The 25,256-nt window shown below is 45.1% G+C and overlaps 4 protein-coding genes across 4 annotated transcripts; 2 read left to right on the top strand and 2 right to left on the bottom strand.

Annotated features, from left to right (window-relative positions):
* Positions 1–2,876: 2,876 nt before the first annotated feature.
* LOC133914046 (probable carbohydrate esterase At4g34215) lies at positions 2,877–6,223 on the bottom strand. Its single transcript, XM_062357204.1, has 3 exons — positions 5,558–6,223; positions 4,535–4,721; positions 2,877–3,348 (listed from the first exon to the last, which is right to left on the bottom strand). The coding sequence occupies exons 1-3, from the start codon at positions 6,140–6,142 to the stop codon at positions 3,275–3,277; spliced, it is 846 nt and encodes a 281-aa protein (XP_062213188.1). The 5' UTR covers positions 6,143–6,223; the 3' UTR covers positions 2,877–3,274.
* A 6,833-nt stretch (positions 6,224–13,056) lies between these two features.
* On the top strand, positions 13,057–14,406 carry LOC133914957 (probable carbohydrate esterase At4g34215). The gene is made up of 2 exons (XM_062357928.1): positions 13,057–13,777; positions 13,930–14,406. The coding sequence occupies exons 1-2, from the start codon at positions 13,184–13,186 to the stop codon at positions 14,119–14,121; spliced, it is 786 nt and encodes a 261-aa protein (XP_062213912.1). The 5' UTR covers positions 13,057–13,183; the 3' UTR covers positions 14,122–14,406.
* Positions 14,407–15,745: 1,339 nt separating this feature from the next.
* LOC133914958 (uncharacterized) lies at positions 15,746–16,578 on the bottom strand. The gene is made up of 2 exons (XM_062357929.1): positions 16,191–16,578; positions 15,746–16,102 (listed from the first exon to the last, which is right to left on the bottom strand). Exons 1-2 carry the CDS (start codon positions 16,349–16,351, stop codon positions 15,976–15,978), a joined length of 288 nt encoding a protein of 95 aa, XP_062213913.1. The 5' UTR covers positions 16,352–16,578; the 3' UTR covers positions 15,746–15,975.
* A 6,303-nt stretch (positions 16,579–22,881) lies between these two features.
* Positions 22,882–24,788, top strand: LOC133914956 (probable cytokinin riboside 5'-monophosphate phosphoribohydrolase LOGL5). Its single transcript, XM_062357927.1, has 6 exons — positions 22,882–23,169; positions 23,605–23,702; positions 23,786–23,916; positions 24,026–24,096; positions 24,230–24,373; positions 24,514–24,788. The coding sequence occupies exons 1-6, from the start codon at positions 23,038–23,040 to the stop codon at positions 24,616–24,618; spliced, it is 681 nt and encodes a 226-aa protein (XP_062213911.1). The 5' UTR covers positions 22,882–23,037; the 3' UTR covers positions 24,619–24,788.
* Positions 24,789–25,256: the final 468 nt, after the last annotated feature.

Genomic DNA, 25,256 nt, shown 5'->3' with positions numbered 1-25,256 from the left:
GCTGCCGATTCCCTTTTTTCTTCATTGCCGATTAAGGTTTTACATGGTTCGTTACTTTCTTAAGCCATACATTGTTCTGACAATGCCCCGATTGATTATGTGACGTCAAATTTTTCATCAACCTGTTTGCAGCTCAAGGATCTTCAGGTATTTACGGTCATGCGTATAACATGTCAACTTTCCGAAGAGATCCCCTGCATCTCTGCTGTTATACACAATGCTACACTAAAACATTGGACTATGGTTCCCATGTATTTGTTTAATTTGATGGGATCTATTTTGGTTGAGCCGGAGCCGAAAATACAATGTACCCTGAAGGCTGTGGGAGGAAGCTAGTCTTACTGCTGTTCCAGGGCTTTCTGTAGACTAGAAGGGAAGATGAGATTTTGCTGGGAGAAAACTTGCGAGTTACTCCGTAAGTAAGAGCCGATCCATTGCTGAGCGGACTGCATCCGAGATACGCCAGTCGGAGTCGAATCGCAAGACCTTTTCGCACCACCACGCATGGACGGCACCATGTCCCTGGCGGCCGCGTCTGCCAATTGCCGCTGCAGCCGCGTCGTGTACGTCGGCAAAATTCCCTTCCACGCCGCCGACAAAGAGCTCCGCAACGCCTGCGAGCTCACAGCACTGCTCACATGTATTCCATGAAAACGGTGAACAGTACCATATTTGACACCTCAGGTGTCAAATACGGCCTGCAACATACGCCGCGCCAGCAGCTGAAGTTTAATTCATGATTTTCTTAGTAAAAAATAGTAAAAAAATCTAATCATGAGAAAATTAGAGATCACTAGCAATCTATTTTAATTAGTTTGATCCAAAAAACCTGAGCTAATATTTAATTAAAATTCTCTAAATAAGCTAACTTTTATAAATTCTAGCAATATTTAATACCTCAAATGAATTCTCAAAAATTTAGAAAAATTCACTAATATTCTTCTCATGTGATGTACTAATTTATAAAAATATTTTCAACTCTACGTTATTTGGTGAAAAAGTGAATTCCTTTGTAATGCTCCATTTATATGTATTTTTATCATTTCATGTTATACTCTTCTTAATTCAATTTGAATAAAAATAATTTAACATGAACAAATACTTGGTTCTCATATTAATATTAAGCCTTTGTAATGCTCCATTTATATGCATTTTTATCATTTCATGTGATATTCTCTTCTTAATTCAATTTGAATAAAAATAATTTAACATGCACAAATTCTTGGTTCTCATATTAATATTAAGCATTTGTAATGCTTCATTTATATGTATTTTTGTCATTTCATATTAATATTAAACCTTGTTGGAAAAAATTCTGCAAGGTAATTTTGTAGTGAATTAACGTTGAGAGGATACAAATTCTAATTTATCGAACATTAATAGTTGTAAAGAACAATTATTATATAACCCCGCATATAGATTACATACGCTGATAAACCTTACATTTTATATGAGGTTTTTCGTCGGTGCGTGAATGGACACTAACCATAAAGAGATTATGACAATAAATATTGGCATGTATGATACGACTAACTTAATAGTGTCCTCCTGCTAAATCTAACATGCCTTAAGGAATGAAAATAGACTGGGTTACATAAGATGGTATTTACTGAGTGCACCTGGGATATTTGCCTTTCCTCAGAGCATCGGGGCCCGAAGCCTTAGCGCAACGAGCCCTCTCCCGCCTCCTTTCCCTCTCATCCTCGCGAGCTTCAGCCGCGGCACGTTCCTCCGATGCCTTCCTCATGCGCTTCTCCTCCTGATGCTTAAACCGTAGTTCCTCCTACTGTTGCTCGTACTCCCGGCGTCCGTACTCTTTCCTCCTCCACCGTATGCTCATTTGGACCCACTGCTTCTGGTCGTGACTTTGCTCCATATCTAACCATTCCATGAAGTCACATAGATGTGGAGAAAACTAGACAAATGAAAGGAGATGAGATATTAGTAAGACAAATCATAGGGAAATTGTCACATAAGTGATGTATGTTGCTATACCGATGGGTACTCGTAAGGTCCATGTTGAGGCTTGTCGTACTGTTAGTTGGCACGTATGAAGAAGCGTAGACTATATGTGTAGGAGATGTCCTGGGACTCACGAAGTCTACAAAGGTCGCCACAGAAGCACATCGACGGTTCGACCTCCTGGGGGATGAAAATCCCCCAATGTTTCTTGGGTAGTCTTAGTGGAGCTGAGTAAGATATTGCAGTTGAGAGAGCTGAGAATGGATTGGTCTATCCATGGATGAGGGTGAGGTTATTTATGATGGCTGGTGCATGGATTGAGTGCATGAGCATGGCTGGGGGCTGGAGCATAAGATTCCCTGTGAAAGCTGAAAAAGTTCTGACACTGATGTTTTGCAGAGATTCCCTGCGAAAGCTATTGCTTGGTGTGATTATTTTATTATGTAAAAGTTTAGCATGAGTTATTGCTGCCTCTGCATGGATTCTTATGAGAGCTGAGTCGTGTAGTCACTTTGTGTCTATTGCATGACTCACGGCAGAGGTGTTGTCATTTCATAGTTAAAACTGCGTCGTGTGGTCACTTGCTGTCTAAAAACTGACTCACGATAAAGGTGTTGTCATTTTATTATTAAAGCTGAGTCGTGTCGTCACTTTGTGTCTAAAGGGTGTCTCACGGTAGAGGTGTTGTCTTTTAATGCTTACAGCTCTGTAGTGTGGTTATTACAAACATTAGATAAATTAAAGTTATGTGTCAAAATTATTTGACAAATATTAGATAAATTAAAAATAATTACAACAACAATAACAATGAATGAGACATAATATGGCTGACTATTACGTTAAGAGGCATGCGAAAATTGTACATCTCAACCAGATGACAAGTGTTTCGTTACCAATAGGATTTTGATCCTCACTACACTGATCCAACCTTAATTTCTACTAGAACCTAATTTCAAATTTATTGACACCGTTTGTTACGGGAAGAGCAAGGTGCATGCTCAACCCATTTTCTACTCAGGTTTTCTACATCAAAGGGCAATATAGTGATTAAGATATGTCGTGCTATCAAACATTGGAACCAATTCCTTTACAGGCTACAACTAGTCAGATCTATGGGACCTGAAAAAATCGTGTATAATGAATCACCTCTTTAGGAAACAATTTGAATGTGTAGCTCAGATCCTGATAGAATGAGTCTTCTAAAGGCATCACGTGCCTGTGTGTTGGTATAAGATTATGTGCACAAAGTCCTTTGACTTTCTTCTTCACCTCACCTGTTCTATATAGGAACAGGATACGTGTACTGCCCCCTTCAAAGAAAAATGAAGCAGCAGACCAACATGATTCGCAGCCACCATGGTTTAGGGGTTCGAGAATGTGCATGCCCTAGCACCCCAGAAAAGAAGAGGAGAAATAAATATGATGCTAAATTTGATTGATCATACAACAAATTGTAACAGACTCGCTATGGCTTTCTTCAAGGAAGAGATACTTTAATTAGAACATGACTCAAACTCCCATCAAGTGTTTCTTCAATGAAAAATCAAGGACTGTCCACCTAGTGTGCATTCAAATCTCATTTTCCTTGTAAGGAGAACACAGTAGGTCATAAACATGGACCGCATTGTTGGAACAAAGTGAGGAAGGCTACTACTTCTATCCGAAGCTTCACCACAACAAGGAGATAGAGAAGAACCTCCTCCAGCCTTGCCATTACACTGAGAACAGAATACTCAGTTCCATACATAGTTGGTGCCCCATTTCAACATAGGAGAGCTACTGAGAACTTTGGATTTAATCTTCCAATTTAGTAGTGCGACTTTATGAAAATTGGCACATAGAAATCGAAGTTTATCCTTCTTTTATATTCAATTGTTCATCATGTCAATTTTTTAAAGGTAAAAAAAATGCTTCCATCGAAAACAAGATAACTAGAGAACCAAGTTCATATAAAGATTTTCAATTTTCCAAATCCATGCGCTGTTTAACACATTTCATGGTCATATAGAAAATGGCCACTACAGAATAAAAGTATTATAGATTCTTATCAGTAGTTCACTAAGAAAATTGAGGATTACACCTCAGGACAAAATCCCACCATCATTCAAATTTCTAACCATTTGATTGGCTTCATAGTCCCAATTTACATCATTTTACCAGGCCTTTCCAATTCCTGCAGCCAATAGCAGTGGCGCCGCTCATGCCTACTTAACTTAAACGACACATTTCCCAATTCAATTCCATGAACTAGATTATTTTCCGTTGTATACCTCCTGCTTTCCAGTGCACAATAATTATCAAGATATCATTACAAAGCACTAGAGGAAAACAAGGGAAACCACTTTTCATTACGAGAAGTGTAAGACAGTGATGGTTCTGAGTTTTGATGATGAAGAAATTGTTGTGAGCTAACTTGGTAACTCTATAGCAATCTAATACAATAATTATAAGAATGGCTACTCAATGAAGAGCTGAAATAGGAAATCGACTAATGTTGGGAACAAAAAATTGGAGTTTCTTGCTTATTTCATCAAAAGAAATAACTACATGGAGAACTAGAGTTGGGATGTACCATAATTCAAATAGGATTGAGCCAACATGTGTCCAAGCTGGACTTGAGCTTGGGTGCTGAGATGCAGATGACCATCTTGCAATGGCAGCCCCTTTGCATCTACGAATTTCACGTTCCGAAGTTTTATCCCTTTCTGAGCTTCCCTTACTACTTCAGTATACTGTCCTAGGCCCGATGCTAGTCCTACCTGAATCATGGAAAGACAAAGAGGAAACAGAAATTAGTGCGGCTGGTATATCATTTGTGTTTGTAATTAGCCATTTTACCAAAACTACTATTGCAAAAGAAATTGTGGAGAAACCAATATGCTCCATATAAACCTTGTTATTTTGCATGGTAGAAAACAACTAGTCTGCACTTGGCCCTAAACCCTGTAACTTTGCATGGTCTAGTGCAAGCATCAGAGGGCTTGGCTCACGGATTGTAGCAAAGTAGTAGCTCCATCAGCATCAGCATTACTTGGCCTAGGCTATATATGTCGATGATGTTTCTGTACAGATAATAGTGCCTACACGGCCGTGCTTCTCTGTATAGATGGCACCATCCATTTGGTGAACATTATTTGAGACTTTTATGACCAATATAATGCAAGATCTCGGAATGCTGCTTTTCTAGGCTCACAGGGTAGTTGTACTTGCAATAGCACTCCACCAAATTTAACCAAAAGCTATTAACAAGGACGGTCTGAACCAGATTGGCCTGGCCTGTCATTTGATAAACCAAAAGCTATTAACGAGCCTTGCGTACGCTAGCTAGGAGCAGACGGCCGGGATTGGGTTGAAGAATGTTGCCTATTTTTCCCCAATCCAATCCTAAGGCACCCGCTCCGACTAACTTGTGTTGCGTAGGCGGGTATGGATCCTTTGCTTGTGAACACGGGAATGAGACATCAATCATGACCAATCTCCAAGCAAATAGCAAGCAGTCGTAATTAAATTAACAGAGCTGCATGGTAAGCAAATAGCGCTACCCGAAACGCGAATGACTAAATAATCCAGCAACCGATGGATGGAGCTCGCGAACCTGGATGACGAGGAGGTGGGGCATGCCGAGATCGGCGCGGAGGTCGCGGACGAGCATTCCCATCCGGCGTCCGTACTCGGTGGCGTCGGACCACCTGACTGTGTCGCTCTCCCCCTGGTACCAGAGCACGGCCCCGATCCGTCCGCCCGTCTCGACGGCGACCCTTGCCCGGCGCAGCATGTCGGCGTAGAGCTGGGTGCCCTTCCCCCACTCCGCCATCCGCGTGCCCCCCACGGCGCAGGGCACGAGGCCGACGAACGGAGCACCGGCGCGGCCGGAGCGGAGGAGCGCATTGGCGAAGGCCATCCCCGGGCCGACCCCGACGGCGTGGTTGGCGGCGTCGATGCCGGCGTGGAGCGGCTCGTGCGCCTGCTCCCAGCGGAGGTCCGGTGAGAGGCGGAGGACGGCAGGGGAGGGCGCGCAGTCGGGTGGCACGATCCCGTCCCAGCGGTTGGCGACGACGCCGCCGCGGCCGGCCATGTTGGACTGGCCGGCGAGGATGAAGAGCACCTTGTTGGACGGGGGCACGTCGGCGACGGCCAAGTGCGCCGCGGAGGCGAGGAGGAGGAGGCGGAGCAGCAGCATTTGGTTTGAATTGGTTCGGTTTGAAAGATTTTGAATTGGCGTGCAAGGAAAGGAAAGGAAAGGAAAAGTGGAGGAGGCGTACGGTGCGGCGCGTGGTCGAGTGATTGATTATTATTTTGCATGCAGCGAGGGACAGACAGGCGTCAACTCTTTTCCACGCTGGTCGTCTGACACCACACCTAACGGACTACTCCTACGGCCTACGGGTAGTATTATTCAATTCAATGGAATTCACAAAAACAAAAAAATGCAATCCTGGCCTTCTTCCTGTTGGGCCTTCTTATGATTCATGGCCGTTTTTGTTCCGGCCCGTTTGTGTTAACAGCAATATGAGCTGGGCTTATTTATTCGAGCGAATTTCCTGTATGCCACCAAATATTAACGAATCTCTCCATTTGCCACTGAAAAAGTTATAATCCCTCATATGTCACTACACCATTTTTTGTCTTTCCCTATGTGTCGTAGCAGGCCTCCTTCCTGTCGTCACCGTCGGCTACGAGTAAGGACAATGGAGTCATGCGGGATCAAGAAGGCGGCACGCAGGCTACAACAAGGATGGCAGGGCTAGGGCGATGTTGCATGGGTCTGAGCAACGACAGTGGCACTGAGTAGTGCGAGGAAGGCAGCGAACAAGTTCTGAGTGAGGAAGGCAGTGATAGATTGGCTTCGGATTCGCCTCGGCTGAGAAGGCACCGACTGGATATCATAGTTGCGGCAGCGGGCCCCAGCATATAGCCGCTCCACGATGCCATCACGGCGTGCGCACAACTTGTCAGGCTATCCCGCACCGCCGTGGCGAGCACAAAGTCTGTGAGGTCCCACACGCCGCCCCCACCCCCCGAACGTGACCAACGTAGGTGCCTGTCAGGGTCCATCCGTTGTCAGTGGCCGGGATCGGATCCTCAACACCCCCCAGATCCGACTAGAATCCTTCAGGTTCAAACGCAACGAGGCTGAACTCCTCGATGACGATGCCGTCGTTGACCGGGGTGCAGGCATGATGGGACTTATCGGTGCAAGTCGGCGATTCGGATTGGAGGAGGAGGGTGGGAAGTGGCTGGGGAATCAGACGGAAGGGAGGGGCAAAATAGTCTTTTCTAGCACCAGTTAACCTTTGTTTCATGCCATATTGACGGGAGTGACACAAAGGAAAAGACAAAAATGGAGTAGTGGCGTAGAAGGGAACATAAATTTTTCGGTGCCAAATCGAGAAATTTGCTAACATTAGATGGCATACATGGAATTCTCTCTATTTATTCCCTACTTCTCGCATTCTCTCTCCTATGATCAAGGCCATGTTCGTTTGTTTTTATTATGAACTCTAGTCCTAAAAGCAAAAGCAAAAATAAATGGTCACATTCTATAAGTTGATTCTCGCAATCCACAAACCAAATTGTACTACAAAATCGCATAATCCATAATTTAGTGGGAAGGAGCTTCTCCACAGAATCCAGATCGTGACCATAAAAAACAAACAGGGTCTAAGATAATTTTATTTTTTATATTTTAAATAAAATATTAAAAATATATGTGTTAGTTTAAAAAAATTACAGTTCCAAACTTATATCACATGTTGAAAGGGCGACAGGTCGATGTTGCCTACCAGCATGGACACGCCTTCATACGTGTCACACGTTCAATGGGCGACAAGACATGTTGCCCTTCTAACGAGGGATAGGTTCCTAATATTTAAATAAAATTAGGATTGCTTTTTAATATAGAATTGATGCGAATTAATCATATGAGAAGAATAAAAGCCAGCAATTTGATTCGCAAAGTTAAACATCAACAACGAGTACAAAGTTTGTCGTACATGGATGTAAATATTGCAATGGCGGGGATAAAAAAAAGGGCTCTACTACATGGAACGAGGATTTCCCCCTTCTCTTATGCGCTGCTTCGCACTCCTCTTCCTCCTGGCAACACTTTGAACTTTTGTACCTCATGATCATATTGTAAAAAATTAATTATCTTGCCTATTTGATTTTGTACCTCATTCTGTAGCTCTTTGAACTTTTCAAAGGATTTAAACTTATATCTCATTAAGTAGATATAACCATATCTACTAAAATCATCAGTGAAATTAATGAAGTACTGAAAACCACCTCTGACTATAGAACTCATTGATCTACATACACCTGTATGTTCAAGGGCCAACAATTCATTTGCCCTCTCACTTTAACCAATGAAAGATGTTTTAGTCATCTTACCAAGTAAACAAGATTCACATGTATCAAATGAAGCTAGATGTCGGTGTAAAGAATAATAGGGTCCCCTGGCAGGGAGACCCACGGCGGTCAAATATCAACCTTTTCTACACTTTATGATTGGTCAGGAGCATGGTCCCTCGGCACGTCCAGCTAGCGACCACACGACTAGTTTCTCTGACCAGTCTCCAGGTCTCAGAGGAAACCCCGCGATCAGTTTCCCATGACGTGGGGCAGGTATATGATTAATCAATCTAATTTCATTACATATTTTTTTCACTCAAGTGTTATCTCTTACCTAGGTCATCGTTCCGGGTGGACAGGCTTGCCGTGTCCCGTCCTGTAGAATTAAATACTATGGGACGGCCCGACGAAACATGATAGTTGATTTTGTAGGAGCACAGACGGCGCATGGGGATGGGACCTGGCAGACCGGGTGATAAGGATGGCACGAGCGTGGGACCGATGGCACATACCCTGCAAATCGATAGGGCAAGTGGAATGCGGCTACTCGCTGTAATGATGGGCATAGGTTAGAAGGATTAGTTAGGTCTAAGTCTAGCTTGGGTCCCTATGTAAGTCCTCACTCCCTCGGATATATAAAGGGAGGGAGATACGGACAAGAAGGTAAGTGTATCCAATTCATTCAGACCCATATAAAAAATACACATAATATAGGGTTGTTATCCCCAGGGAGGTCCAAACCTAGATAACCCCTGTTGCTCTTGAGTTTATCACACGCACGCAGCTAGGACATACAGCCCCATATAGTGGATCATGCGCCCGTCATCAGGTATACCTCAGTATCATTGTTAGGGGCAACCCTCGACACTAGGAGACCATATTTATAGAGCTTCTTCATGCGCCTCTCATTTATATTACCCAAACAATAATGCCAAGTATAAGTGGGATTCAAATCATTAGGCTGAAGCCTCTTCACATTAATGTTATAGACAGGGACATCCTTAATATCTAGAATGTAAAATTCATTCACCAATAGACAACGACCATAGAACATATCATTTAAATAAATTGAACAACACTCATTTTTTATTATGACTTCAAAACCACTATCTTCTTCTAAACATGAAAAAAGAAATAATATTTCTGCCTAAGGCCACAACATAATAATAATTATTTGAGGGTAATAACAAGGGTAAGTGCCAACAACCAACGCAGCAACCTTTGCTCCATTGCCGACATGAATATCCACTATGCCTCTTGCAAAACTTCTAGTCATTCTTAGTCTCTGCAACGATTTGCAAATCTAAATCATTGCACCGGTATCAAATACCTATGGAGATTACCGTCTCCTAGATGGCTTGATGATGGATTGTCGTCGATTTACTCAGGTGAAGATTGTGAGGAGGTCCGGAAATGCTTGTGAAACTCACCATCTTCAGAGTGGATGAAGAGTTGACTATAGTGGAGACGAGGAGTACATGTGTGCAACCTTGTGAGGAAGTGTTAAAAAAGACCTCGTTCAAGTGTGATCAGCTTCCTCAACGGATATCCGAATTTCGATAACAAATCATTTATCTTTGTATTTCTTTACTCTTGTGCATTATTTTGATATCCATGTGTGTATGCTTATTTGTATCTGCATTTAGTCAATTTTGTGATATTCAAATTGTTTTTCTGAGCTCATTAGAAGTTCTGATGAACAGTGATAGAACTTCGGATGAGCAGTAAAACCGAAAATTTGCCAAAACTTTTGATGAACAGTAATTTTAGAACTTTCAATTAGAGCATTATTGCATATCTTGCTAGATTTGAATAATTTTTATCGCACTCTAAGATTGTAACCTTCACACTAATTTAGTTGATTGTGCACTAGTTGAGCCTAGCATATTTAGATTTTGCGCTTGTGAAAAAATCGTTATTTTATTTTTCACTGTAAATTTAGGCTATATAGTAAAAGTGGTCAAAGTTTTGTAAAAACGTCTATTCACCTCCTCGAGGCGGCATCATTATCTTTTCAGAATCATAAATCATTACCACTAGACATATAACGCAGTGAAAGAAGAGTTGGAGTAGACCGATCTAACGTTGTGCACGTCAATGCAAAAGAGGCAGCTCTTTGACCAGCTCTGAGCAGGTGCGTCGTGCTCCTCGAGCAGCTCTGAGCAGGTACGTCGCTCCTCGACCACCTCCGCGACTACAAAGCAGGAGTAGTCAATTACATCAACCACCTCGTTGAACACGAAGAGGAAGTAGTCAATCTCGTCGTAGTATCCTTATCACCGATCAGCACCACAGCAACAGTAGCAGAGCCTCCACGATATCCACAGGTACATGGATAAAACGTTGTACGCCAGTGTGCTAGCACTGCGTCCGGCTAGGGTTTTGTAGGAGTTTGGGAAGAGGTGACGACCAGGGATTTTGGTGGTCAAAAATCGATGCGCCCACGGCCCCTGCCTCCTCTTATATAGATCACTCTAATGTGTCTTTAATCACATTAAAGCTCAGCATGACTCTAAACCAAATGAATATTTAATCATATTAAATATCACTTGCAGATCTAATCTGCATATACGATCGCCTCTATGGTATATCACTAACACTGACAACATGAATTACGCATAGCATGGTTCGTTACAATATTATTCGTTACAACATGACAACAATCGGTCACATAACTCCATAATGGGTGAATGAAGCATATGAATGACGAGATCATGGGCATCTCCCATTGGAAGCTGAGCCAAAAGGACCCGATTCACCGTCGTTGCCACCTACCAGACCTTTTGTGCACTTCTTAAAAGTGTGTCCAGCTTTATTACACTTTGTGCACCATTTCACACGACATCCGGCTTCAGATTCATCCATATCATTACAAATCCTTGTAGTCTTGCGATGTCTCGTCTTCTTCTTTATGGTCTTCCTCTAAAATTTTAGATCTGATGTCTAGGCTATGTCCAAAATTATATATGATGGTTAACCTATTTGGTATTAAAAAAGCTACTAGAATTAAAACATTTATCATCACATAAATAAATTTCGACGAGGCTTCACCATTTTGCTCTCTCCTCTCACTCTCACTTAGTTTGTTAAAGAGTCATAAGTGCTGGTGAGGAGGGCCAGCACGTCCAGTATATAAGGAAAAGATCCGAAGGGCGGTAGCTTTTTCGCGAGACCCACGTAACGGAAGACTCTTGTTGATCTTTGAAAGGGCGATGTACTACAAATTATCCTTCCAACGAATAAAGATCGACGTAACAGTCATTATGGTATCGACACATCCCGCCGCACTTTTAAACTAGTTTAGATATGTAATTTTGCAAAACAAACCTGTATGGTTGCAAATTTTTAATTAAAAAATAAAGATGATTTCACCTACCGTGCTGCGCATCGCTACCAACGAGACGGACATGGCACGTTGGATGCATGTGTTTGAGCAGAGAAATGGAAAAGAAAGATTAGACGTGGCCCTACCAACAACACTGTCACTAGTGGAGTACTAAGTATTATTCTTAGCTGCAGCCAGCCAGCCATCACCTTGGCACCATACAGTATTAGGTATAGAGACAGAGTAGTTTGATGAAACGAAATGCTACTCTCCCCCTACCCTACACTGGAAATGCCGGCATTTGCTCATGGCCATCTCCATCGATCCCAGTGCTGCGCTCGGCAGACAGAGAGAGAGACAAACGGCTAGGCTGGAGGTACAGCTTTATGCCGTCATGCTGCATGCGTGACAGATAAAATCTAATCCGTGATACATGCTGCCCTCCGAGGTCACGGATCAACCGCATGACCCTCTACGCTCGCCTCCTCTGTGATCTGTGTTACTGCTGCCATTCGCCTTCCCCTTCCCGCTACGCTTGCTGGCCATCTCTCCGGCGGGAAGAAGAGCGATGGGCGTCGAAAATGGGCCGGTGCTCTCACCACTAGCCCGGATCTCTGACCAAACACAGGAACCAAACAAAATCCCTTGCACAACTCAATGCAGTTCCAAACTGTTGGAAAATATCCTCCTCATTCGGACTTCCAATTGACTGTGGATCTGAGTAATCATGGGTTTTATATTCGATGGGTCTAGGTTTGAATTTTATTTTTCATCAATAGATCTGTTAGATCGGTACTGATTAAGATCATAACGGATTTGAGTTTTGTATTTCGTCTAAGGTGCCCATAAATCACCGAAACCTATCCAACTCCTCTAATCCCCCTCAGCAAAATATCAAATAAGCCCATCAAACTACCCTGGTCTCCCCACCCTTCCCTTCGCCTCCCTTGCTCCTCACCCCAATGGCCCTGCCTCAGGCCTCCCCACTCGACTACCTCCCTAACTTATCATCTACCTTACTCCACATATAAACTTTATAGAGACGTTGATATGGTTCTGTTTATGGTAGATTGTTTTTGCTATTAATTGTACCTATTATGAGCAAATTGTTAGCTGCCTTTTTAGCTAGATTGTTTCTGCTGTAATCGTACCTATTAGGTGTAATGACGTACCAAAGCATGTACTACTAACACATAGTACCGTCCTGCACTCGCACATGCCTTGGTTTCCTCTTTCATTGCATTTCTCTCCGTCTTGACTTCTGAAAACAAATTCTATAAGATCTTCTTAGAAAGATTCTCATAAAATCTTATTTATATTATCTATCTTGTGATTTAATTACTAGATTGAAAAGAAAAAATAAGAAGTGGATACGTATTATTGTATTTGAGAACGTCTTTTATAAGACCGGATGCAGAGCGTCTTCCTACCCCGCTGCACTAGCACGCCGCGCCGTATTTATTCCATCCATCCATCCGGCCATATCAGCTGGCGTAGCTGCTGTAAATCTGACGAGAGCAGGCAAGAAACAGTACGTACTGATCGATGATGGGACCAGCAGCAATGCTCCTCCTCCTCCTCCTCCTCTTCCCCGTCGCCTCCGCCGCCGGCAGCAGGACGCTGGTGTTCATCCTTGCGGGCCAGTCCAACATGGGCGGCCGCGGCGGCGCCACCAACGGCACCTGGGACGGCGTCGTCCCTCCCCAGTGCGCTCCCTCCCCCCGCATCCTCCGCCTCTCGCCGGCCCTCCGCTGGGAGGAGGCACGCGAGCCGCTCCACGCCGGCATCGACCTCCACAACGTCCTCGGCGTCGGCCCCGGCATGCCCTTCGCTCACGCCGTCCTGCACTCGCACGTGCTGCCGCCGGATACCGTCGTCGGGCTCGTCCCCTGCGCGCAGGGAGCCACCCCCATCGCCAACTGGTCGCGTGGCACCGAGCTGTACGAGCGGATGCTCACGCGCACCAGGGCCGCCCTGGCCGAGTGCGGCGGCCAAGGCAAGCTGGCCGCGCTGCTGTGGTACCAGGGCGAGGCCGACACCATCAGGCGCGAGGACGCCGAGCTCTACACAGGCCGCATGGAGACATTCGTCCGCGACGTCCGCCGCGACCTCGCCATGCCCGACCTCCTCGTCATCCAGGTGAGCTCTCTCGCTGCATTTGTTACTGGAGTAATCCTCTTGGTCATTTCATTTGTTAATTCTGATGTTCTTGCTTCACCCTTCGTCAAACTCCAGATTAGTTACTACATTACCAGCCTTCCCTCCCTTTCTGATTGAAATGAAATTTGCAGGTTGGGCTTGCAACCGGGCAGGGCAAGTTCATCAAGCTCGTCAGGGAAGCTCAGAAGGGAGTGAAGCTCCCGAACGTGAAGTACGTGGATGCCAAGGGGCTGCCCATTGCCAACGATTACACGCATCTTACCACCCCAGCTCAAGTGCAGCTTGGCAAGATGTTAGCCAAGTCCTACTTAGCTACGCTCTGAATTTCTAGTGCAATACCATCGATCTGCTCCATTTTTCAGATTGGATTGTTATAGAAATGCTCTACAGCCATAAACGGCATTGCATTGTACTCCTCATTTGTGGTGAATGTTTCCCTTTCTTCGGCCATAGCAGAGCCTTCTTAGTTCATTCAAGCTGTCATCCCAGTCTTATCGTCCTGTTCAGAACTCATGCTAGTATTTGCTACTATTCCGTTACATTGCAGCTTATCCCTGTAATAGATAAATAAGACAACATACATTTCAGAATTCTCATCTTCTTTTTTACATTTGTGTAAAATGAATTCGGCCAGCGTACATGCATGCTTCAGGTTCACAGAGGTTTACAAAGGACAGGAGCAGATAAGCTCAAACAGAAGAAGTCTGAGGAACTTATGGATGATCCTCATCGACGCTCAAGGCGCCAAGTAACAAGCTACAGACGGCAAAGCTCTGAACTCATCTGTTAGTCTGTGATCTATCTGACATGTTGATTACGGGCTCAGATCAGATGTTATTCCTGGGAATTGTAGGAATCTGTGAACAAGTTGCATATCTGCAGCTTAGAATGTCAAGAGAAGAGATTGCTCACATGCATGTGTACTATCTTTGGTATGGTTGCCTCGAAAGAAGTTGGGCTACAACTTTTCAGGCAGTTGTTGAGTAGTTTTCATAATGGAGCACTCTCATAAGCTGATTGGCATGAAGGTGTAGTAATGATTCTATTGTGTGGTATAGATTCCTTATCTTGTCAGCTTTCACATTCTCTTGTGTGAAGAGTGACCTTACATCTTCAGCTTTGTTGGGCTTCTGAAATTAAAGATTCCTAATTGACTTGGGAAAAGGAAAGGTGCAGGAAAACATCTGTATCCTACATCCTACACTACGCCGTTTAGGTGAAGTCGGCCACTCTTAATAAGTGCTACAAGCATAGTCTCCATTGTGGATTATGAATAGTACTACTACTTCAACATGTCCAAGCAAAGCACCCCAAAATAACAATAGGATAGGTCATGGGTATGCATGAAACAGTGGATATGCTCTCCTATTGTCAATGCCGGCAACATTATGCTCTGCATCAAGATAGCCCTCCCACTACCTGAAAGAGGAACCACTTTTCTTTTTGGTGACAACACCTTGCAATCGCTTAGCTGAACATTTCCTGACTAGTACTAAGTAATGGTCCATGTTAAAGTTACTTTAGAAATTATATACAAGGAGATAAGTGGTTCAATGATACCGAGCAGAGACTATGGTTGTGCACATTGCAATCATTCAGGCCAAGAGGAGCGTGCTTGATGAGCTCATTATGCATCATTTCTTTCCTAGGGCTTAGTGGCATAATACTAAGCTTCAACATTTGACTCCACTCGGACCACGTGCCCATGAAGAAAGAAAGAAAGAAAGAAAGAAAGAAAGAATTCTGCATCCAAATCCTAATTTGATAATGATGTGTGCATTCATCATGCTTCGGAATACGGTTTCGCTTGTCGGATAAAACTCTTAGGTCTACCAATGCAAAATCAGAATTTTGGGAGCATCCGGAGCTCCATCTTCGATGCCATCTCAAAGTTGGATGCTTTGGTTTGTTGCAGATTAAGCAGCATACATACACAAACTTCTTCAGTGGACAAACAATGAAATGTTGATGATGCAGAAATTCAGGTTTTTAATAACAATCAGGTCTCTCTTGAGGTATGTCATATGCGCAAGAGCAGATGTCGATGATTGTCATCACTTATTTACAATTTTATTGGCGTTACTGTACACACCGTTTGATGGTTGCAGTAGTTACAGGGGAGGGGAGGGGAGGGGAGGCAATCGGATCACTGACAGAAGAGGCAGCTACGGACGGATCTACTCGGCGTCGTCGTAGGAGAGGTGGAAGTCGGTGGTGCATCCGGGAGCGTCGGGGTCCTCGGCGCCGCAGCAGTCGTAGAACTTGGCGGCGTAGGGCGGGTCGCCGTCGCGGAGCTCGTAGTACCTTTTCAGTAGGGTTGATTTGATTTGTGCATAGGGGATTGGCAAGGAAAGAGATGCGGGAAGGAAAGGGAAGGGGAGGGAAGTAGTACCTCTTCTGGTCGTCGTGTCGTCGGCAGACGAACAAGGATGGGTGGAAGCTGCATGAGAGCCGCGTGTTGGACGACGGGTCGTAGCTCCCCTTGCAACGACGGCACACCTTCTCCGCTGCCCTCTTGTCTTCCCCCACCGCCACGCCGGAGCTGGACTCCATGACTACGGTTCCTTTCCTCTCTCAAGCTGCTGCTGCTGCTGCTGCGGGGAGGGGAGAGGAATCGCCTTCGTCTTTGTGCAGCAGCGTCATCCTGTTGGTGGGCCTCTCGACTTCGTCTTCTTTCTGCCTTCCCTGTTGATTTGCTCTTCTCCGTGGGCTACAAATCCGGGTCCAATGCCAATGGTTTCTCTCCTCTCCTTCCCTGCTGACTTTGTCGTTTCCTTTCTTTCTCTCTTTTTTTTTCACACTTTCTACGTCTCAGACACGAGAGATTTTAGACACACGTATGAACATACCAACGCCACAGGGGAGAGGGGTTTTTTGGGTGCCACCAGATTAGGTGCCGGATTTAAAGGAAAGCTAAAGCAGCGGTTGGATTGACGGTGAGCGACTGTTTAGTGATGTGATGAGATAACGACGGCTAACGATCTAATGATCGAGTCGTCGCTAGAGATGACTAAAGGAGGGTGGGGGAACAAGCCGACGTGTGTCAGCTATTGAAGAAGCTGTGTTGGATGGGTGTCGAAAGGAGGTAAGCATCAGGCTTGATCTAAGATTGAAGAAAGACTATGAGCCGATGGATGAGCATCCAACAATTTACAATCGTCGTCTGAAAAATAATAAAAATAGGTGAGCTTATTTTTTCCTTATACCTTTACAGTGTTGAGAGAGTAGACTGAATGCATGCTAATCACCAATTTTTTCTCTCGAATAGGACGGCAAAAGGCTTGCCGCTCGTAATATTAGAAGGAATAAAAAGGATATTATAAAATAAAAAACGTCCAGAAACTGAGCCGTCTTTCCCTCTGCCAACAACCGCAAAGGAAAAACTAGCCTGACAGCTGTTTCCCAACAGCAGAGGAAAACAGAGCAATACTGAAAGATTACAGCCAAGGAAGCATACCACTATGAGGGCCGAGACATAGCAAAGCAGAGAAACAGACTACTAGCTCAAAAACTAAGAAGTTAAACCGAAAGCTAAACGACACTGATCGATCTCCTCCGGATCCGGAAGGCCACCTGTGACACCGAAAAAAATTTGTTTTCAAAAGTTCTCCGATTCCTTTCCTTCCAAATATTCCACCAAAAGAAGATGATAAAGCCGTCAAAAATTTGTCGTTGAATTTTTGCTACTTTTTTGCGAACCTGTTGTCACCATCTTTTAATTGAAAGCTGGTCGTCCATGTCAGCTATGCTTTGAAGATTGAACCAAGCGGTGGTCTCCTTCCACACCTCCTTTGTAAACGGGCAATTCTTGCATAGATGAAGTGGGGTCTAATTTTGTACTCGGCAAAGCTTGCATATTGGATCATGGGGTCATCCCCTCTTCGCAAGGTTGTTAGTTGTTAGAACTTTTTGGTGCAGCAGTAGCCATGCAAAAAATTTGCATTTGGATTCCGTTTTTGCTTTCCAAATTTGCATCATCACCGGCCTCCGTCGGCTGCCCTCAAATTGGATGTTATAAGCACTTTTTGTAGTGTATTCCCCATCAGCTGTCCACCTCCAAGATATTGAATCCTGCACTTCAGGATCGAGTGCTACGTTTTGAAGATTTTCCCATAGCAGCACAAATTGGTGGAGTTCTTCCTGTGTGGTGAGGTTGCCTAAGCTTGTAATCCACACTTGGTGTGTTATGGCCTTTTGAACTGTCATGTTTTTCCTTTTTGATTTCTCAAATAAAGCTAGAGCTATGTTTTTGGGGGCTTGCCCATCCAGCCTGCTTGAAAGCTAAAAGGAGGTTTTTTCTCCGTTGCCCACCGAGACTCTCGTTGAAGCATGGAATAAATCTTTCTCAATTTTGTCACATGGCACATCCATCCCAGCCCATAGCCTATCTACATTTTTCCATTTAAACCACATCCAACGGAGACGAAGTGCTCTTGCAAACCTTTGCAAATCCAAAATCCCAAGTCCTCCTAGATCCTTTGGGCGGCATACCGTGGCCCAGTTCACTAGGCAGTGCCCTCCATTGACATTTTCAGGTTCATCACCTCGCCAAAGGAAAGATCTTTGAATCCTATCGATCCTTTTGGATAGCCATTTTTGTAGAGGGAAGACAGTTAGGTGATAAGATAGTTGGGATGAGAGGACCGATTTCACCAAGGTTTCTCTCCCTGCTCTTGAAAAATATTTCCCTTTTCAGCCTGGAAGCCGCGCCCCGAGCTTATCTAACAAAGGTTGAACATCCACCTTTCTTAATTTACGTGTGTGAAGAGGAAGACCAAGGTATGATCCCGGGAAGTTACAAATCTTTCCTGGAAAAACACGGAGAATCTGGTCCAGAGGCAAATCTTCACATCTTATGGGAAAGACCTCTGTTTTTGCTAGATTTGTAATCAAGCCTGAGCACTTGCCAAAAACTTGTAGAATATCATAGAAAGCAATAAGATCAGACCAGCAAGGTTTTGCAAAAACAGCCGCATTGTCCGCGTACAAAGAACATCTCAAGTGTGCTGATCTTGGAAGAATCGGCTTTAGCAAGTTGTTGTGAGCTCCCATATGGATAATGCGTTGCAGGGGATCAATTGCCATGATGAACAACATCGGAGATAGGGGTCTCCTTGGCGGAGTCCGCAGGCATGTTTAAACTCCTTCCCCGGTGTTCCATTAAGCAGCACTTTGGATGAGGAAGTGGCCAGCAACGAAGCGATCCAATTTCTCCATTTGTTCCCGAAGCCTAGCGCTTGCATAACCTCAAGCATGTAGGCCCAATTTATGGAGTCAAACGCTTTTGAGATGTCCAGTTTGATAAACAGCGCTAGTTGTTTGCACTTGTGGAGCTCCTTGATCACATTTTGCACATAAAGGAAATTTTCGTGAATGCATCTCGGTTTTATAAACACACTTTGGCTCATGGACACTAGCTCATTTAATCTTGGAGCCAACCCGTTTGCCATCATCTTGGTGATAAGCTTTGTTAGACTATTGATCAAACTTATGGGTCTATAATCCCCAACTGTTGCAGCAGCTAGTTTCTTAGGTAATAGAAGGATATTTGCATTGTTGATTAGGCCTAACCTTCTTGTTTTTAAGTTGTAGAAATCATTAATCGCAGCTAAAAGGTCCACTTTGATAGTGTTCCAGCAAACCTTGTAGAAAAGGCCGATATATCCGTCCGGACCCGGGGCCTTTTCTGCCGGCATATTTTTAATGGTCTCAAGAATTTCTTCTTCTTCAAACGGTTCCTCCAACTCTGATAAATCAGCCGGCTGATAGCCTAGGTTTTCCTAGTTTATCGCAAGCTCTCTTGGCTTATGGGTTCCCAAGTGCTTAACAAAATGTTTATGAATCTCCTCTTCTTTTTGTTCTTGAGATAAGATAAGACCAGCCTCCATTTGCAACGATTGTATAAAATGTTTCTTTTTTCGCGCATTGGCTTTGATTTGAAAGAATTTTGTGTTCGCATCTCCTTTGCGGGTCCATGTTAGTCTCGAGTGCTGCCTCGCTCTTGTTTTTTGAATTACCGCCAAGCCAAGAGCTTTCTCTTTAAGATATTTTCAAAAATTTTGTTCTTCTTCTGATAGCAATCTTGATTCCTGAGCTACATCTAGCCTCAAAATAACCTCCTGGGCAATAGCAAGACGAAGCTTGATGTCACCAATTGTCTGATTTTTCCATCGCTTGATAGCTTTTGCTGTCCTAATGAGCTTGACGTGGAAACGCAGGATGGCATCCTGGGTGCTAACCGGTTGAGCTCAGGCCGCTTGCACCACCTCATTGAAGCTGGGCATTGATGTCCAGTAGGATTCGAAGCGAAAACCTCTATAGGCGGTTTGCAAAATTTCTCCCTGGAGGAAGAGAGGGGAATGATCGGACCTCATCGATGCCAACGCCTGCAGGTCTGCATTCGGGAATAGCAATTCCCATTCTATCGAACAGAAAAAATGGTCTATCCTCATCATCGTGGGATTAGCTTGGTCATTTGACCAAGTGAAACGATGGCCACAAAGCTTTAACTTCTTAACCTGCAGCACATCTATAGACCTCTTAAAAGCATTCATCATTTGTCGATTGAGTCTGTTGTTGTTTTTGTCTTTCGCTTTATAAATCATGTTGAAGTCGCCAACTATAAGTCATTCCTTTGTCATATGCTCTCTCAGATTTTTCAAGCTCATGGAGAAAAGAGAGTTTATCAGCATCCAATTGTGGTCCATACACCCCGCTCAGCGACCAAGCGCAATTTTCATTTAACATCGTTATTAAGGCCGAGACTGTATTATCAGTTGTTTGCAAGTGTGTTAACGAAAAGAAACTTTCTGAACAAGCAATCAAGATACCTCCACAGGTGCCGTTTGCTGGAAGCGCAATATAATTCTGAATTAAAGGATGGCCAAGTGTTTCAGAGAGCAGTTGTTGATTTCATGTCATAATTTTCGTCTCCTACAGACAAACAATAGTAGCTCCAGCCGAAAGTACCATGTTCCTAACACTTGCCTGTTTCGCTGGATCATTTAGACCCCTCACATTCCAACTTAGAAACAATCACGTTGAGCCATAAAAACATATGATAGCAACTACGCAAATCTTTACTGGCTTGAAGGTAGCCTGGACATTGCAATTCTAAAACATGTCCTGATACAAAGGCTAAACAGGTGCAGAAAAGGGTCTGCAACTTCACACAAGCCGATAACTGAGTGTACCAGAAGAGGGAGACATTGTACCTTCCTGAGGCTGCTACCACACAAACACAGACTTCACTAGGAGATGGCCCCTAATGGCTAGCAGGGCACCTTGCTGATGCTCGGCACAACAGCCACATACAAAGCATCCAACTAACACAGACTTCACTAGGAGATGGCCCCTGACGGCTAGCAGGGCACCTTGCTGATGCTCGGCACAAAGGCCACATACAAAGCATCCAACTACTGAGCACTAACAAAGGACATAAGCTGATACAAGAGGGAGGATGCATGAGACATGGAGAGCCTTGTCAGCACCGACCACCGGGGTAACCTTCGTTGCCCTTTTTCTCTTCTTTTGGCCTTCATTCTCTACCAATGTCGTGATCGCCTCCATCGCCTCTTTTGTGAGAGGCCTCTCGAAGTGCTGCAAATAAAAGTTCATTAGGTCATCTGATTGAGGGATAACTGGGGACACTTCCCCAAGTTTCTTTGCTAAGACTTCCTGGACCATTTGTAAAGGGCCCCTGCCAGGCGAAGCTTTCGCCTTGTACGCAAGCCGCATGCTCCGGCGCTGGGGTGAAGGCCCATTGTTTGAAACAGGCTCTAAGACAAATTGTGTCTGGATAATCGGAATCAAAGGAGAAACAATCAGCTTTGTGACTAAACTGACAAAATGCTCCATGTTCTGTACCTCATCAGTCGCCACTCCTGGCGTGATGAGTGGGTCATTTATCATGTCGTCCCTCTCCTGCTGGGGTACTTCTTCATGGTCTTGATTTCCTTCTTCCTCTGTTCCAGCTTGTACAGCCGATGCCATGGAGTACATCGGAGATGCTGCAGGTTGGACCGTGAAACCGCCGCTTGACACCCGAGAGCTGGGGGAACCTGCAGGCAAACGGTTAGAAGCCGCCTCGTGCAGCATAGGGTCAATGTGGCAAACAAGCATCTGCAACACATCAGTTTCAGATGGCTTGGGTGACAGGAGTTCGACACTGTGATCAATGATGGCCGGCTACGGGTGACAGGAGTTCATCTTCATCACCCAGTCCTCTGTTGACGGAAGTGGGGTATATACCGGCGACCTTACCGGGGAGAAATACTCCATAATCATCTCTGGGCTTCTATCTTTTTTCACTTCTGGGAACAAACCATATTTTTTCACCACTGCCACCGGGCGGCAAAACGAACCTTTTTTGCTCTGCTGTGACTGAGCACATGACTTGCTGGAGGCGTGGGGTATCTCCAATATAATCGGCCGTGTCTAAACAAATAATCTCCGTACTTGATTCGATCTCAAGTTAGTGCTACTCCAGTATTCTTTAAGAAATACTAATAAGGTGGTTGGGTGGTACCTGTATATATAGATCGACATTGCTAACCGCCAACATACTACTTCTTAGAAAGCCGTACATCTTAGCCATGTTAAAGAATTCACCACGTCCTATCCAAAAAAAATTTGATGATTGATTAGAAGAACCTCAGACCAGGCGCATCGTGTTGCCTGTCGTCCTACTTGTCAGTCAGCGGCGGTGCGACCATATTTGCTAGTGTGAGCCATTGCTGTGGTCATCGCTTACGACATGCCATCCAAACCATTTTGGGTATCGAACAAATAATCTCTGCTCCCATCGTCTTCTTATTTACTTCTTGGTAGTCCCATGCCCATCCATGCCCATGCCATCGTCTTCTTAAAAAATTAAATGCAGGGCGCATTTTATTTGGGAAAAATCAGACTTTTGTATATATGTGCATCCCCAGTAGCTAGGAATGAAAGAAAGAAGACGAGGAAGGATAGCAGCGCAATGAAGCCACACCTGCCGCGTGCCGCACGTGTATATATTATATTATATTATATTATACTAGAGAGGTAGAACGAGCGCGCGCCTTTGCTTGCCTGCCATACAACGCCGGCATGGATGGATGGATGGATGGATAGGATAGCAGCAGATAACAGCTTCCTTCTTCCTGCATCAACCAATTCCATCTGTCCATCGATTATATACGTACGTATCTTGCTGCTTGGTCGCAGACCAGACAGAATAGCTTGCTTGCTTGCTTGTACGGATGGAGGAGGAGCTGCAGGTAATGGCCAAGAAGACGTCGCAGCGGTTCGGGCGGGTGTGCGTGTTCTGCGGCAGCAGCCCCGGGAAGAAGACGACCTACCAGCTCGCCGCCGTCCAGCTCGGACACCAGCTGGTACGCGCGTATTCCTTGTTATGCTATCCATCCATCCATCAATCAATCAATCATCTGCTCCGCTGCCTGTTTGTTTGTAAAACTGCAAACGAATCCTCTCTCCTCTCCACTGGAACTTGGAAGGTTTATGCTAGTTGCGCGGACAGGCGTCCAAAAAGAAGACAAGAGATAGTACGGACTCAGGGGGAGATTGAGCCGGCTTCTGACACCAATCATCCATTCCTATCAATCAATCAATCAGCCTCTGCCTCTGCCTCTGCCTCTCTTTCTTTTTCTTCTTTTCTCGAGGAGGAGTAATTTATACTGTACTACTGTAAGGCATTCAATTCCCTGCGACGGTTTGTCTTGCATGCATGCATGCATTCCCTTCGGGCTCACTCACTCATGTATACTCCCTCTCTCTCTCTCTACTTATCCTAGCTGGGTGCGCTGCAGGTGGAACGCGGGATCGACCTGGTGTACGGCGGCGGCAGCTTGGGGCTCATGGGCCTCATCTCCCGCGCCGTCCACAACGGCGGCGGCCACGTCCTCGGGTGCGTGGCCTTCCTTCCTCCTAGGCCGAGTTTCTCCTCCTCCTCCTCTTGCTCGATCATCAGCTAGTCTCTCTCGGGTGCAGGGTGGTGCCCAAGGCGGTGCTTCCTCGGGAGGTGATCGGGGAGACGCTGGGGGAGGTGAAGGTGGTGTCGGGGATGCACCAGCGCAAGGCCGAGATGGCACGCCACGCCGACGCATTCATCGCGCTCCCGGGTACGAGTCCGGTGCATCATGTGCGGGCCGGGCATTCATCGATTCAATCCATTATATTATTACTCCTTATTCGTCTCCGCTGTGTATGTTATATACTATGTTACTGTAGGTGGATATGGGACGCTGGAGGAGCTCCTTGAGGTCATCACCTGGGCCCAGCTCGGCATCCACAACAAGCCGGTACCTTTGCAATTGCAGTTGCAGCTAGCAGCTCTCAATCATCCATCCATCTTGCTCCCATCCTCATATATAGCTAGCTAGCTTCATTGCAAGCGAATGAATGAATATGGATGGATGGATTGGTGGCATGCAGGTGGGTTTGTTGAACGTGGACGGCTACTACGACTCGCTGCTGTCCTTCGTCGACAAGGCCGTGGAGGAAGGATTCGTCACCCCCGCCGCCCGGCACATCATCGTCTCCGCGCACACTGCCCACCAACTCCTCACCAAGCTCGAGGTACCTCTCTGCCTCTCTCCATCGATCGATCGATTTCTCCCGGCCGGCCGCTACGTTACCTAGCTTAATTCACCGCGCGCTTTCTCCGATCCATCTCTTCTTTCTGTCTCGCTCTCCGCTTAATGATTATGATGGTGCAGGAGTACGTGCCGGTGGCTGACGAGTCGTCGGCGAAGCTGAGCTGGGAAATGGAGCAGATCGACGGAATTTACTACTCCCGCCCTACGTCAGACATCTTACGCTAGCAAAAGCAAATAGCAAAAGCATCCCTGCCTGCACGTCCATGTCCATCCATGCATTGCTGGTGGGGATAGAGATGAGACAAGGAAGGAACATGCATGCATGCCTCACTGCTACCTGATTAATTCCCTCCATTTCTTTCCCGTATTAATTAATTAATTAATTTTGCCTTGTACTGCTACCTGTTTAACTTGTTCATCTCATCTCATCTCATCTCATCTGGACTGCATAGATATATGTACTTCCACTAGTGGCAAGTGTAGTAGTACAACAGCAAACTCAGCTCCTACAGTATATGATAGTATATGGTCCATTCGGTTCGGTTCGGTTCCTAGCTGCTTAAAGTGAGTAGCTTTTTACAGAACATGAATATGTACTGCTGCTACTTAGGTGTGTATCATCGCTTTTCTGACCACATGCATGCAGTTCAAAGGAAGGAAAGAATGCTGGTAGTCTAGGTGTGGTGGTCTCCCATCCCATCCCCAGCAGTAGCAGTGGGGAAGGTTGGATTATTCATGGATAATGGCTCCTCCGTCCATTCACTCATGACTGGATTAGAATCTCTGTCACTCGCTCACCAGACACTAGCTGTGCGAGGTCGCTAGTTGACACACGTGGAGACACACACACACACAGAGACAGA

This window comes from Phragmites australis, chromosome 4 (genome assembly GCF_958298935.1).
Source record: "Phragmites australis chromosome 4, lpPhrAust1.1, whole genome shotgun sequence".
Lineage (NCBI taxonomy): Eukaryota > Viridiplantae > Streptophyta > Magnoliopsida > Poales > Poaceae > Phragmites > Phragmites australis.
This window is presented reverse-complemented; position numbering and strand designations above follow the sequence as displayed.

What these genes read in the sequence shown, in the direction of transcription:
- LOC133914046 (XM_062357204.1), bottom strand. Translation starts at nt 6,142, where the DNA reads ATGCTGCTGCTCCGCCTCCTCCTCCTCGCCTCCGCGGCGCACTTGGCC. An exon ending in CCCACCTCCTCGTCATCCAG is followed by an intron (nt 4,722 to 5,557) that starts GTTCGCGAGCTC and finishes TCCATGATTCAG; the next exon opens with GTAGGACTAGCATCGGGCCT. An exon ending in TCAATCCTATTTGAATTATG is followed by an intron (nt 3,349 to 4,534) that starts GTACATCCCAAC and finishes CTGGGGTGCTAG; the next exon opens with GGCATGCACATTCTCGAACC.
- LOC133914957 (XM_062357928.1), top strand. Translation starts at nt 13,184, where the DNA reads ATGATGGGACCAGCAGCAATGCTCCTCCTCCTCCTCCTCCTCTTCCCC. An exon ending in CCGACCTCCTCGTCATCCAG is followed by an intron (nt 13,778 to 13,929) that starts GTGAGCTCTCTC and finishes TGAAATTTGCAG; the next exon opens with GTTGGGCTTGCAACCGGGCA.
- LOC133914958 (XM_062357929.1), bottom strand. Translation starts at nt 16,351, where the DNA reads ATGGAGTCCAGCTCCGGCGTGGCGGTGGGGGAAGACAAGAGGGCAGCG. An exon ending in CGACACGACGACCAGAAGAG is followed by an intron (nt 16,103 to 16,190) that starts GTACTACTTCCC and finishes CCTACTGAAAAG; the next exon opens with GTACTACGAGCTCCGCGACG.
- LOC133914956 (XM_062357927.1), top strand. Translation starts at nt 23,038, where the DNA reads ATGGAGGAGGAGCTGCAGGTAATGGCCAAGAAGACGTCGCAGCGGTTC. An exon ending in TCCAGCTCGGACACCAGCTG is followed by an intron (nt 23,170 to 23,604) that starts GTACGCGCGTAT and finishes GGTGCGCTGCAG; the next exon opens with GTGGAACGCGGGATCGACCT. An exon ending in AACTCCTCACCAAGCTCGAG is followed by an intron (nt 24,374 to 24,513) that starts GTACCTCTCTGC and finishes ATGATGGTGCAG; the next exon opens with GAGTACGTGCCGGTGGCTGA.